The following is a 14,388-nucleotide window of genomic DNA, read 5'->3' as shown; positions in this document are numbered from 1 at the left end:
TCCCTCCCTCCCTCAGCCATAACTTGTGATCCTCCTGCTTCAGCCTCCCACGTATCTGGAATGACAGGCCTGTGCCACTGTCCTTGGCAAGAACAACACTTTTGAAAGCATTTGTTTTCTCTTTGTGAATGTTATACTTGAGGGGAAAGAATAATCACTTAACATTTCCTTGTGTTTGGTCAAAATAACTGCTTTAAAGGGAATTAAGAAGTTGTTTATAGATCCCAGGGATATGGAATTCTGGGCTGCACCAATAGAGTATAACTGCTCCCTTTTCTGATAGTCCATGATGTAGAGTCACCCCAGTCGTGTAGTCCCTTAAGCACACAGGGAAATAATGATGTAGGGACAGAGGAGGCAAGGCACTGAAGATAGCCGGAAACAGTTTTATCTGGCTGCAGCCAGTCTCAGAGGGCACTGCTTTTGCTGTAATCAATCAATTCATCCCCTGAACCCCGAGTTCAGGTGGTTTCAGAATCTTATACCCAGCATGTAAGGGGAGGGACTCAGAAGTTCACATTGTAATACTGAGACCCGCAAATAACTCTCAGACCACACAGTCTCATTCCAGTTAAGCCTTTATTGCTGGCCAGTGACAGACACTCTGCTCTCGAAGAATGAGGTTGTCAGGGTGGGGCCCCTGCCTTAACTTGGCTCCATATTTAAGCACAAAAACCACAAAAGGGACGTTTGGAGGTTCAGGCAATGCCAGCAGGCTGGAAAGTTGTGGTCAGTTAGTCTCTGGTTGGCACATAGATCATTCTGTGTTCTTAGGGGATTTTCATGAACAAAAGAATGCAAACTGCCCCAGTCATGACCTTTTTGAGTGTCATGGCTGAGTTCACAAAATGGAGTCACCATAGTCAAGTTGTCACATCACACACATAAAAGCAGCTTTTTCTTTCACTGTTCTAGCCACGTTAACCCTTCAAGGACTGCACCTGAGAAGGGGAGAGCTTCTTCTCCCCTTTCTTTCCTCCCTCACCAGCTGTTTCCATGGTGCCCAGTTGGTGACTTCTCTGTGAATCCCAGCTCAAGGCCAGAGGCCTTGTTTGCACATTTCTACAAACTACTATACTGGATACAAGTGTGTAAAAAACTAGTAAGGGGAGTTTGAGTCCAGCACTTGGAGTGCTAATTTCTCCCATACTAGCCACCCGGTAAAATAGGGCAACATGAAAATAGGAAGTTTATCTACACTGAACTTTTTTGTGGACACTCTCTTGTTGACAGTCCTAAAATTAGCCATGGTGAAGATTTCTGGAGAAACCCAGTTAAAATTTTCTGTGAAGGAAGGGGATGCCACTACAATAATGTCTGATTCATTTACTGTCCTTCATCCCCAGCTCTTTTCAATATGATTTTCAGAAAGGATCTGGCTACGTTGCGTAGCCTGGCCTGAAAGTTGTGATCCTTCTGCCTCAGCTTCCCAAGCTGTTGGGATTAAAGGCATTGACAACCCCAACTACAAAACATACTTCATTTTAACCCAAATATTAATGACCATACTAAGGAACATGGATTCAAGTTACCCTGAATGATGTATGTGTCCCTCTTTTCTTTCCTTCTTTTCTTTTCTTTTTTCCTTTCCTTTCCTTTCATTTCCTTTCCTTTCCTTTCCTTTCCCTTTCTTTCCTTCCTTCCTTCCTTCCTTCTTTTTTTTAATATACCAGAGATTGAACGCAGGGACAATTAAACACTGAGCCACATCCCCAGCCCTTTTTTTTTTTTAGTTCTCAGCAGACACAACATCTTTGTTTGTATGTGGTGCTGAGGATCGAACCTGGGCCACACGCATGCCAGGCGGGCACGCTACCGCTTGAACCACATTCCCAGCCCATATCCCCAGTACTTTTTACATTGTATTTTCAGATGTGATCTCACCAAGTGTCTTATGGTCTCACTACGTTACTGAGGCTGCCTTTGAATTTAGCAATCCTCCTATCTTAGCCTCTCAAGCTGCTTGGATTACAGTTGTGCGCCACTGTGTCTGGTCTACATGAACTTTTATAAAAGAAACTTGTGTATCACTACATTAACCAATTGCATTGGTAGGAACATCAGATTAATGGGGTACAGAAAAAAAATAAAGAAAATTTTTTCTGTATGTCTGTTATTGCATTCTGAGCTTTGGTAGATTTTGGAGACTAGGCATCTGGTAAGGTTAGTGGTATATTCTGAGAAGTTTTGAGAATTGTGTTCTGATACAGAAATTAAGATAATTGGCTATGAAAGGACTTAAGATAGCCCAAGATAATTTTTATTCTCCATACAGAACCCTGCCTTTGCACCATCATGGTGGTCTGGTTGGCCAAAGTCAAGTACTCTGAAGGTTCTTTGATGTAGATGCAACTGTATAGAGAACTTGAGTTCACAGCTGTAAAAATCTTGTGCTTCTCCCTTTATCTTCCTTAGGTGTAGACACCATGTCAGATTTCTTGGGCAGAGGTTCCCTTTGGATGCCTCACAGGGTCCCATGTCCTCAGCCACTGTCCTCTCCTGGAGCTGCCACAAGGTGCCCACAGCTGCCCTGGTCCCTTCAAGGTGAACAGAACTTCAGGCCCTGGGTCAGCTCCTCCTAGAGGACAGCCTGAGTTGTGGGGTGCAGCCTCTCAGGGAAGCTGCTGGGGGCTCTGGGCTGAGGAATCTCCTGGAACAACCCTCATCTAGACAGCTACTTCCTTGGGAACTTGTTTTCCCCAAGCTCTTTCCCCATTCCTTTGAGACAGGTGGCCAGTCAGCCTGTGGATGCTGGTGCTGAGGGACCAGGTCACCAGTGATTCCTGCCCTTTCAGTCTCACAGTGTGAAGGAGCGAAACCTGTCCCAGAGCATAAGGACCACCCACCCCAGTGCAGAGCTGTGCAAACCTGAAAAGCCTCTTAGAGTGGAGTTATGGTCCAGGTCTCTTGGAGGGTGATCCTGGAGGCTTTCAGGGAGCAAGACCAGGAGGGAGCATGTCCCAGCTGTCAGGAACCTTCCCTGCCCCTTGAGCCTGACACATGTGTGCTCCCTCAGCACCAAAGCTTTCTGTGTATCACTTTGAAATGATGTGCTCACTTATCTGAGGCCCAGGTTTATTTATTCAGAGCCACATGGGATGGACTAATATTAAAGAGGCAAGAAAGAAGTGGATTTTTTAAAAGTCTGGTTGCATTTCCATTGTTAATAATCCCAACTTACAGCCAGGTACAGTGGTGCACACCTTTGATCGTTTCTTCTCCAGAGGGTCAGACAGGAGTGTTGCAAATTGGAGGACAGCCTTAGGAACTTATCCAGGCCTTATGCAATCTGGTGAGACTGTGTCTCAAAATAAAGTATAAAAATGACTGGGGATGTGGATCTGTAGTAAAATGTCCCTGGTTTTCATCTTGGGGCTATCAAAAAAGAAAGAAAGAAAAGAAAAAGAAAACACCTAATTACCTAATTTACCTTTCGCTACCCCTGAGTATGTATAGAAAGTTTGTAAGATTCAGTCTTGTCTTTTCAGTGATTTCAAATTGAAATCCAACCCTAGATTCCAAAATGCCACGTAAGGTACAGAGAAACTCTGTTTTGCATTATTGCTGCAGAATTTGTGTCCAATACTATAAAAATAGTGGTGGATAAATTTATGAATGTGACTTCATGAAAACTAGTAACTGTCCTTCACAAGGTGATGAATTTGACAAAGGATGACATTTTTTTCACTGTTGTTATCTGGACTTGGCAGGTTCATGTTAACTGTGTGGTTTTTTGGTATCAAGAATGGAACCCAGAGTTGCTTATCCACCAGCCCCTTTTAGATTCTTTGTTTTGGTACAGAGTCTTGCTACATCGCCTAGTGCCTCAGACTCGTGAACCGCTGGGTTATAGGTATGCACCATCACTCCCTCGTCATTGTAAAATTGAAGGACAATTTTGGCAATACCTGAAATACCCAATTATGATCATTTAATTGCTGAAATAGTAAATGACACTCTTTTTCTGGAAAGGAGCAATACGTCTGTCTAAATAAGGGTGCTGATCCCCTCAAGAGCACTCCCCCTATGTCACCTGATTCCTTTTCCCTCCTAAGTGCCTCCTCCTAGGGCCACCCCTTTGGGAGCTGGCCTTTTTTTTATCTTATGAAATTTGGGATCAGCATAAATGCCCTCTCTATTCTCTCTGTCCTGTACAACATTTTGGCTGGTCTTAGATACAGTCTATTATTTTCAATTTTTTGAAAACTATTTTTTGTTGTTGCTGTAGTCTGACAAAATGCCTATTTATTTATTTTTATGTGGTGCTGAGGATCTGAAAGGTTAAGAATGTAAAGGTTTTGTTTTCTTGGTTGAAGTTCTGTTTTCCTGAAACCTGAAATTTATGTGGGTGTCAAAACAATTCCTGGAAAAACCGTTAAATGTATGTTGAGAAATGTCTCCTGACCATCTGGTTGCTCTGTACAAACAACCCCTCCCGCATTCCCTGACCTACGCATAAACTCCCCAGTTCAAACAATGTATATAACCTCTGCTTAAGTTGTTCTTGGGGCTCTCAGCTCCTCTCAAGTGAGCTCTGAGCCCCATCATGCTGGACCCCCAATATACCCTCTGCTGTTGCATGAGACAGTCTCTTAGTGGTCTCTTCCTCTGATGCTCACCCGACCTTAACAGATCAAACCTAGGGCCTCTCATGTGCTAGGTAAGCACTCTACTGCTGATCCAAAATCCCAACCCTACTGTTGTTTTTTTTTTTTTTTAATGAGAGAGAGAGAGAAAGAGAGAGAGAATGTTTTTTAATATTTCAGTTTTCGGTGGACACAACATCTTTGTTTGTACGTGGTTCTGAGGATTGAACCCAGGCCGCACACATGCCAGGCAAGCGGACTACCACTTGAGCCACATCCCCAGCCCCCAACAATACTATTTTTATTTTTAGATGTAGTTTTTCTTATGTTTACCTCCAAAATACAGTAAACCATGCCCTAAATTTCACAGAATTTATAGAAATGCTCAGTGTTTTTTTAGAGAGTGTAGATTATGGAAACATTCAATCTCCCCTGTGAGAAAGTGTGTTGTCTTTCCATTGATTTTGTTGTATTTTATGCCTCTAATTGTGTACCTTTTGTATTATAATCATTTTTATCTCTCATTACATGTATTTTAGTTTGTTTTTTTTTTTGTGTGTGTGTGTGTGTGTGTGTGTGTGTGTGTGTGTGTGTGAGGTCTGCTGGAGATTGATCTGAGGGCCACAGACATGCTTGGCAAGTTTTCTACTACCGAGCTACTCTCCAGCCCAAGAGAATTAGTATTGTAGACTGTTTTTTTTTATTTATTTGCTTACTTATTGAGTGCTGGGGATTGATGCCATGGACTTGCTCATGCTTAGTTATCCTCCAGAAATGAATTTCAATTGGTGAGCAGCGTTCTGGCCGTGGGCAGCTGTTTTACTTGGTAATAAACCTACAGTCACTTCCACTAAGCACATCCTCAGCCTTGTATTTATTATTTTTTTTTATATTTTGTATAGATATAGATGGACAGAATACCTTTTTTTTTTTTTTTAATTTTCTGTGGTGCTGAGGATCATACCCCTTTCCTCACACATGCTAGCAAGTGCTCTGCCACTCAACTCCAATCCTGGTACCCTCTTTTAATTTTTAATGAAGACCAGTCTCACTAAATTTCTGAGTGTCTTGCTAAGTTGCTTAGACTGGCCTCCAACTTTCCATTTCCCTGCCTTGACCTCCCTATTGGCTGAAGTTACAGGTGCACACCACCACACCAGCAGTTGGAATGACTTGTCAGACCCTGCTGACAATCTGTAGTTCCTGATCAGGTGGTAACAGCAGAGATGCTGAAAGACACACACACACACACACACACACACACACACACACACACACACATACACACACACAGTAGGAATGAGCACCTCTTTATTTTTTCCCTTCTTCTTTTATATAGCAAAAAGAAACACATCCTCTTGGCAGTTTAATCTTTTCCAGCATGGATAAACATTCTCAGCATAACTTTATTACTGGTCACAGTGCTCTATACTTCTTATTATACTACTTGTAGTTAGTTATTTCCTGGCAAGCGCAAAAATCTATATATTTTAAACTTGGCAGAACATTCTTTTATCTTCTTAAGATGGCAACAAGGACACAGTTCAAAGAGTTCATAGTTTCTCACAGTGCCCCTTTGTTTTGCTAAGCACAGCAAAACTTAACACTTTGTGTATGTGACCACACAATGACTTTTGAAGGCTTATCATTCAATTTCTTTCAAGATGATAATAGTATTGAAAATCAGTTTCCTTGCTTTTGTCCATAGTTTTGAAATTTGTTACTCTGACTCTTCCTCTTTGCTTTATTTTTGCATTATTATGAAAATGGTATTTAGCATATAAAATTGTTTCTCATGTATATGTTTGTAAAACTTCATGGCTTGGTAGTTTATTCACTTCTTTATGATATAAACTTTATTTTTTTTCAGAGCATTTTTTGACTTACATAGTATATTAGTCAGTGTTCTCTAGAGGAACAGCATCAAGAGGAAGTATGATTATGAAAGGGGACTTTTAGATTGGCCTACTTGACCCAAAGCTGGATGTCCACGGTGGCCATCTGCAGCTGGAGAGTTTTAGGAGTACTGGCTGCTGAGTCCAAGAGGCTGAAGCCGCAGAACAAGAGGTATCAATGATGCTTCCCTGGTCCAGACCTAAGGTTCTGGATACTCCCTGGAGAATCACTGGCAGAGTCCACTTAGGGAGACTGAAGGAGGCAGAGTCTGATATCCTCAGGCCACTGCAGCAGCCATCAAGAACCCATTGAGAAGAAAGGAGCTTGCTCTGCTGCTGCTTCCTTCTTCTTCCAACTTTTGTTCACCCAAGACACCGTCCTATTGGATGGTGCTGCCTAGCTTGAGGAGGTTCTCCAGTGTGGTTCACTGTTCCACATGCCAATCATTTGTAGACACACTGTTCCACATGCCAATCATTTATAGACACACCCATAAGGTCATTAATCATTGGCATCTTTTAATCCAATCAAGGTGACAATTAAATGTGACATTACTCATAGTATCGAATACCCCTTCTCTCCAGCTGATAGTCTCCACTGTTTTCAACATATTGCATTGGTGTAGGGTGTTTGTTGGTTACTAAACCATTGTTGAACATTTGATAAGGAGAATGGATGAAGCAACATGTTATGATAAGCCAAAGTTCATTCTTTACCTTAGTGTTCCTCCTCTGTGTGATGTGATTGTGTGTGTTACGTAGTTTACAAGATAATATCATACAGAAGAGTTTCACTGCTCTGGGAATTTTGTGTTCCCCCTGTTCATCACTCCTCCTCATTGCTCCCTCCCTCTCTGCTCCCTGAGTCCCTGGTACCCATCAGTTCTGCTAGTGCATCTATAATGTTGTCTTTTCCAGAATGTTTTTGACTTGGAATCTTACTGCACTCTGCCATTTCAAACTGGCTTCTCTCTCTTACCAGTCTGCCTTTAAGGGTGCTGTATCATTCCAGGCTGCAGAGCTCATTTTCTGGGTGATGTTCTTTGGTGTGGGTAAACTGCAGCTTGTCCATCCAGTATTGCAAGGTGTATCTTCCTTGCATGTAGCTTTGGGCACTTCTGGATATGACTGCTGTAGTCACTGCAGTGAGGGTTCCTGTGTCCATAATTTCCCCATCATTTGCATAGACACCTGGAGTGTACAGTTTTTTACATTTATGATTGTACATTCTCTCTCTCTCTCTCTCTCTCTCAAAAAAATACTTTTCTTTATCTATTTAATTTGGATAATATGGTAACTTATGCCTCAGAAAGAATTAGGAGGTGTTAACTCAGCTTCTATGTTCTGGAAAACAAGTAGAAAATTGGTGGCAGTTCTTAAGTGTCTCATGGAAGCCTGTTTGAGATGTCAGAGCCTTGTCTTGCTTTTGGGTAGTAATTAGTTATTGAGTCTGTTTTTGTCAGTAGCCATGGGCTCATCTGTTTTGTGTATTTCCCCTTGTGTGTAAGTTATAGGAAATTGTCTCTCTCAAATAAATGGTCCAGTTTTTGCAAGTTGTCGAATTTGTACCAAGCATGTTTATGATAATCTTGAAGTCCCAATGCATTGTTGATGATGATACTTTTAAATGTGTTACTAGGTTTTCAATCTTCTTTGCTTTTTTCTTTAATGTTATTGTATATTTTATACTTTTTTTCTTTTTATGTGTCAGTGAGGTTTGAACCCACTTTCTCCCCAGCAGTAGACAAGCACTCTTCCACTGAGCCATAACCCCAGTCCCTGTCTTCTGTATTCTTAGCCTTATGTCAGTGTATCAGTGATGCTGATGTTCATGAAGAACTTGATATTGTAGACTGCGGATTTCCTGGTTGTGGTTTCATCAACACCTTCTGTTACCTTCCTGTGGTTAATTTAGGTTTACCTTGCCCTTCTTTCTCTGTTTTTCTGAAGTGACAGTTTCAATGATTGCTTTTAGCTCTTCTTTTCTGAAATGTGCATTGGATGACTTAGAAAGCAATACAGGACCACCTGTGGTGTTCTCCAAGTATTTCCTGTGATGGACTTTTACATTTTTTCCTTCAAAATGGTCACCTTTTCTCTTGAGTCCCCTCTTTGTCCTGTGTCTGTTTAGAGTCTTGTGTTTAACGTCCCCTTCCCTGGAGGCTTTTCAGCTGCTTCTGATCTATTTTCTGCTCTAGCTCTCATGTTCTTTGAGCATACATGGGATTTCACTGGTGGTGCACTTGTAGGGGTGTGGGTTATGTCCTGTGGAGTGTTGCTGTGACCCTGAGACCTCAGTGTGCTTCCCATTTGCTTCAAGGCCCATGAAGCCCTCCTGCCTGCATCATTGTCCTGACAGAGTTGGGCTGATGTCTCTGAGTGTAATTGTGGATTCTTCCTTGTTTTGGGCGGTTCTGTATGTTTTCAGTACTTGAGTATGGTTCTGTGTCACTTGCAGGGACATTTTCTTTTTGTCAGTTCCATCACTGTGCAGACATCATAACATGCTTACAGGGCTGGGGATGTGGCTCAAGCGGTAGCGCGCTCGCCTGGCATGCGTGCGGCCCAGGTTCGAGCCTCAGCACCACATACCAACAAAGATGTTGTATCTGCCAAGAACTAAAAAATGAATATTAAAAAAATCTCTCTCTCTCTCTCTCTCTCTCTCTCTCTCTCTCTCTCCCTCTCTCTCCCTCTCTCCTCTCTCCTCTCTCCTCTCTCCTCTCTAAAAAAAAAGTTAAAAGAATAACATGCTTACAGATGTGAATGGTGGCCTTTTTTACACCCTGATTGTGTAGGATAGTTTAGGATTCTGGGCTACAAACTTGTTACTTTACCACACTCTGGAAGAGCTTTTGCTTTATGTTTGTTTGCACCACCTTTGCTACAGGCACCATGAATCTCTTTCACAACAGACAACCATTGCACATGTGGCCCAACGTTGATCAAAATGTCCTTGAGCGGAGCATTGGTATGTGTCTCATGACTACATTATGGTAGTGAACTAGCTGCTGTTAAAACAGTTTGACAATCATTGGACATTTATTTTCACTATGAGACTTAGAAATGTAGTGCCTGCTGTTTATTAAGAAGATTTTTTGAGAGATATAAAACTTTGTAAGATTCTTATGTGGATAAGGTGACATTTTTGGGTCATTGAGTTATTTCTAAGACACCTGCCATCTTTGCACTTACCCCATTTTGCTTTGACAGTAACCACAGGAAATTATCAAATTGTTGTGTTCATTAATAAATAAGTTAATCAAATAGAGAACTTATGTTTGTTTTTGTCACTTAATAGTAAGCTAGTTGACTTAATTTGTTCTGGAGTAAAGCACCTGCAAAGTTCTAATTGTTCTCTGTATAATCACACAGGATGAACTCAATCTCCAGTTACCACATTGTGTCAACCTGTGTGAAAGGTTGTCTAAATGTTGTCTATGAAGGAATCTCCTTATTGACCCTTTTACCAGAGGGTGTGGGTGTGGGCTGGTTCTAGGCATTTCTTTAAGTATGGAATGATAGACTTTCAGAGGAAACAAGACATTAGTAAATACCATGTTGTTTATATTAACCTTCTAGGTACAGGGAGCCAGTGTAGTTTGCAGAATCTCTCTCAAATGCTTAGTTTCATGATTCCTGCAATTTCCTACTCATCACCTTTCTTTTCTAAAGATAAGTACTATCCGAATTGCTTATATTAGCTCTGTACCACACCGGATGTTTCTAGGACATGTAATAGAGGTGTAACAGATAAAGAAGTTAGGAGTGATCTGGGAGCCCGTCTCACTTCCTGTGAACTCACCAAAGGAAGGGTATAAAGCACTAAAAAAGGATGTTAGCCTTCTGAGTAGCCAATTTCTAGTGTTGGAATGGGTGTAAAAAATTGAGTACAGTAAAGATTTGTTGGATTAAATCATGGAATTAATCAAGAGGCCAGGGAATCATGTGAACATCATGCATGTTGAGTATAGATTTCTCATGCTGTCAATCTCTCCTGACCTCCACTCTACATTTGTGGGATATTTCAGATCTCAGTGACCTTGGAGGATGTGGCAGTGAACTTCACCCAGGAGGAGTGGGCTTTGCTGGATCCTTCCCAGAAGAACCTTTACAGAGATGTGATGCTGGAAGTCCTCAGAAACCTTGCTTCTATAGGTAATAATGATGTTTTTAAAATTAATCAAATAGAGAACTCATGTTTATTTTGGTCATTTATGTAGAAGGTGAAAAGGGAATCAGTTGGTGAACTATTGCAGCATAAATGGCACCTGTGATTTGGCAAAACATTTCTAGCTCCTAAATATTCATAAAGATTGTTCTGTTCTCTCATTTTAGGAAACAGGTGGGAAGATAAGACCACTGAATATCAGATTGAAAACTCTGGGAGCAATGTAAGGTAACTGTACTCACAAGAGGAATTCGTGAGGGAATCTGAGAACTGTCATATAATTTTTAAAGCAAACCAACTGAAAAAGTATGCATAATATGAAATGTATTAATTCTTCTAATATTTTTTTACCAGAAATATATACTTAGCTGTAACAGATATTCAGTCTTTTCAAAGTATTTGACATGCAAAAAGTACTATAAAATTGCATATGTGAATATCACTATTTGGATAATAGCCACAGAGAAGCTGTGTTGCAAAGGATTGTTTTCTTTCAATCTCTTTATTTTCAGGCAAGTTGAACAAGTGAGAAAACCTAGCCTTTACCTGATGTTGGTAGTAATGTAAGGATCTATAAATACATACAAAATTGTGAATGAATTAAGCATTGATTATGTGTTGGTCACTTCTACAAAGAAGTCATGGTAAACTTTAAAGGCACAGAATAGTGTGGGGAAACCTTCAAATCAATTCCACCTCTTAACTGAACAAAGAAAAATTTTAGTAGGGTAAATCCATGTGACTTCATTATGTGTGCAAAAGACTTCATATGACCTTCATTCCTTCAGGCAGATCACATCTCACTCTGGACACCAACACTACAAGCATGAGGAATGTGAAGAGAAGCTATGTGAATTGAAACAATATAGGACATCTCTGGTTTCTCTCAAAAGTGTTCACACACAAATGTTAATACAAAGGGTAGATGGATCTTATGAAAGTACAGTATGTGGAAAAGTCATCAATTGTTTCAATGAAATTGAAAGACATGAAGAAACTCATAAGGGGGGGCAACCCAATGAATGGCAACCATGTGGTGAAGCCTCTTCTTATCCCACCAGTGTTCAAAGACACATGATAACACACAGTGGAGGTAAACATTTTCAATGGGACACATGTCGGAAAGCCATTCATTTCTCCTCTTTATTTAGAAGACATGAAAGAACTCATTCTGGAGAGAAACTCTATGAATGTCAACAAGGTGTTCGGACCTGTATATCACACACAAGTCTTCAAAGGCACAGGATCACACACACAGGGGATGCACATTTCAAATGTAAGATATGTGGGAAAAACTTTGATTATCCCAGTTTACTTCAAAGACATCAGAGAATGCATACTGGAGAGAAGCCCTATGCATGTAAGCAGTGTGGCAAAGCCTTTTCTTCATCCAGTAACCTTCGCACACATGAAAAAACTCATACTGGAGAGAAGCCTTATGATTGTAAGCAGTGTGGAAAAGCCTTTGCTACATCTGGTCACCTTCAGATTCATGGAAGAATGCACACTGGAGAGAAGCCCTATGAATGTAAGCAGTGTGGGAAAGCCTTTTCTACATCTAGTTCCCTTAAGATTCATGGAAGAATGCATACTGGAGAGAAGCCCTATGAATGTAAGCAGTGTGGAAAAGCCTTCACTCAGTTATCTGGCCTTTACTCACATGAAAAAATTCATACTGGAGAGAAGCCTTATGATTGTAAGCAGTGTGGAAAAGCCTTTTCTAGATCCAGTCACCTTCACTCACATGAAAAAACTCATACTGGAGAGAAGCCCTATGAATGTAAGCAGTGTGGGAAAGCCTTTTCTACATCTAGTTCCCTTCAGATTCATGGAAGAATGCATACTGGAGAGAAGCCCTATGAATGTAAGCAGTGTGGAAAAGCCTTCACTCAGTTCTCTGGCCTTTACTCACATGAAAAAATTCATACTGGAGAGAAGCCCTATGAATGTAAGCAGTGTGGCAAAGCCTTTTCTACATCCAGTCACCTTCACTCACATGAAAAAACTCATACTGGAGAGAAGCCCTATGATTGTAAGCAGTGTGGGAAAGCCTTTTCTACATCCAGATACCTTCAGATTCATGGAAGAATGCACACTGGAGAGAAGCCCTATGAGTGTAAGCAGTGTGGCAAAGCCTTTTCTAAATCCAGTCACCTTGACTCACATGAAAAAATTCATACTGGAGAGAAGCCCTATGATTGTAAGCAGTGTGGGAAAGCCTTTTCTACATCTGGTTCCCTTCAGATTCATGGAAGAATGCACACTGGAGAGAAGCCCTATGAATGTAAGCAGTGTGGCAAAGCCTTTGCTACATGCGGTTCCCTTCAGATTCATGGAAGAATGCATACTGGAGGGAAGCCGTATGAATGTAAGCAGTGTGGCAAAGCCTTCACTACTGCCTCTTTCCTTCACATACATGAACGAACTCATACTGGAGAGAAGCCCTATGAGTGTAAGCAGTGTGGGAAAGCCTTTTCTACATATGGTTCCCTTCAGACTCATGGAAGAATGCACACTGGAGAGAAGCCCTATGAGTGTAAGCAGTGTGGCAAAGCCTTTTCTAAATCCAGTCACCTTGACTCACATGAAAAAACTCATACTGGAGACAAGCCCTATGATTGTAAGCAGTGTGGGAAAGCCTTTTCTACATCTGGTTCCCTTCAGATTCATGGAAGAATGCACACTGGAGAGAAGCCCTATGAATGTAAGCAGTGTGGCAAAGCCTTTGCTACATGCAGTTCCCTTCAGATTCATGGAAGAATGCACACTGGAGAGAAGCCCTATGAATGTAAGCAGTGTGGCAAAGCCTTTGCTACAGGCAGTTCCCTTCAGATTCATGGAAGAATGCACACTGGAGAGAAGCCCTATGAGTGTAAGCAGTGTGGCAAAGCCTTCACTCAGTCCTCTCACCTTCACCAACATGAAATAATACATACTAGAGAGAAGCTCTATGAATGTAAGCAGTGTGGCAAAGCCTTTGCTACATCCCCTATGCTTTGCAAACATGAAAGAATCCATACCAGAGAAAAGCGCTATGAATAACAACAATGTGGAAAAGCTTTTGCCACATCGTGTCTGCTTCACACACGTGAAAGAACAGATACTGCAGAGAAATCGTATGCATGAAAACAATTGGTAAACTTTTCTGTTATTACTGTTTCACTCATATACATGTAGGAAGTTACTGGAGAAAAATCCTTTGAATGTAAAACCTGCTAAATCAATATTTCATGTCATCCTCAAAGACAAGAAAGGGCTCACACTGCTGAAAATGTGTGTGTGTGTGAGAGAGAGAGAGACTGGGGATTATGTCTGATTGTGCTCTACACTGAGCTACATTCTAGTTACTTTTTATTTTGAGACGGGGACTTGCTGAGTTTCTTAGGGTCTTCCTTAGGTGCTGAGGCTAGCCTTCAGAATTAGCCTCTCAAGTCTCAGTAATTAAAGGCAAACACCACCACATTCAACTGAATAACTCTTTAAATGTAAAAAATATCACAAATCATTCCATTTCCCCTGTTGTCTTCAAAGCCATTTTAATCATATTGAAAAAAAAAAAAGTCTGTGGGGGATTTTCTACATCCTGTCAGCTTCCCATCCAGCCCTGTTTTCATTTTCATATATGAAAACCCTCACGGAGAGAAGCCCTGTGAGTGTGAGAATGTGGGAAATCTTCTAGTTTTCTCAGTATTTTACTAAGGACTTGGAATAAAAAGTATAAATCCTATGCAAGTAA

At 41.1% G+C, this 14,388-nt stretch overlaps 1 protein-coding gene across 2 annotated transcripts; it reads left to right on the top strand.

The window, feature by feature from the left end:
• Positions 1–11,546: 11,546 nt before the first annotated feature.
• LOC144250782 (uncharacterized) lies at positions 11,547–13,694 on the top strand. Of its 2 annotated transcripts, XM_077793869.1 has the most exons (2): positions 11,547–11,745; positions 12,250–13,694. In XM_077793869.1, the coding sequence occupies exons 1-2, from the start codon at positions 11,559–11,561 to the stop codon at positions 13,692–13,694; spliced, it is 1,632 nt and encodes a 543-aa protein (XP_077649995.1). In that variant the 5' UTR covers positions 11,547–11,558. The 2 variants fall into 2 exon arrangements, with proteins under 2 accessions (XP_077649995.1, XP_077649994.1); XM_077793868.1 differs by having other exon boundaries at positions 11,547–13,694.
• Positions 13,695–14,388: the final 694 nt, after the last annotated feature.

This window comes from Urocitellus parryii, chromosome X (assembly GCF_045843805.1).
Source record: "Urocitellus parryii isolate mUroPar1 chromosome X, mUroPar1.hap1, whole genome shotgun sequence".
In the NCBI taxonomy this organism is placed as follows: Eukaryota; Metazoa; Chordata; class Mammalia; order Rodentia; family Sciuridae; genus Urocitellus; species Urocitellus parryii.
Note: the sequence above shows the minus strand (reverse complement) of the source record. Positions and strands in the feature narration are given on the sequence as shown.

Coding starts and splice junctions, on each gene's coding strand:
- LOC144250782 (XM_077793868.1), top strand. CDS start 11,559: ATGTTAATACAAAGGGTAGATGGATCTTATGAAAGTACAGTATGTGGA.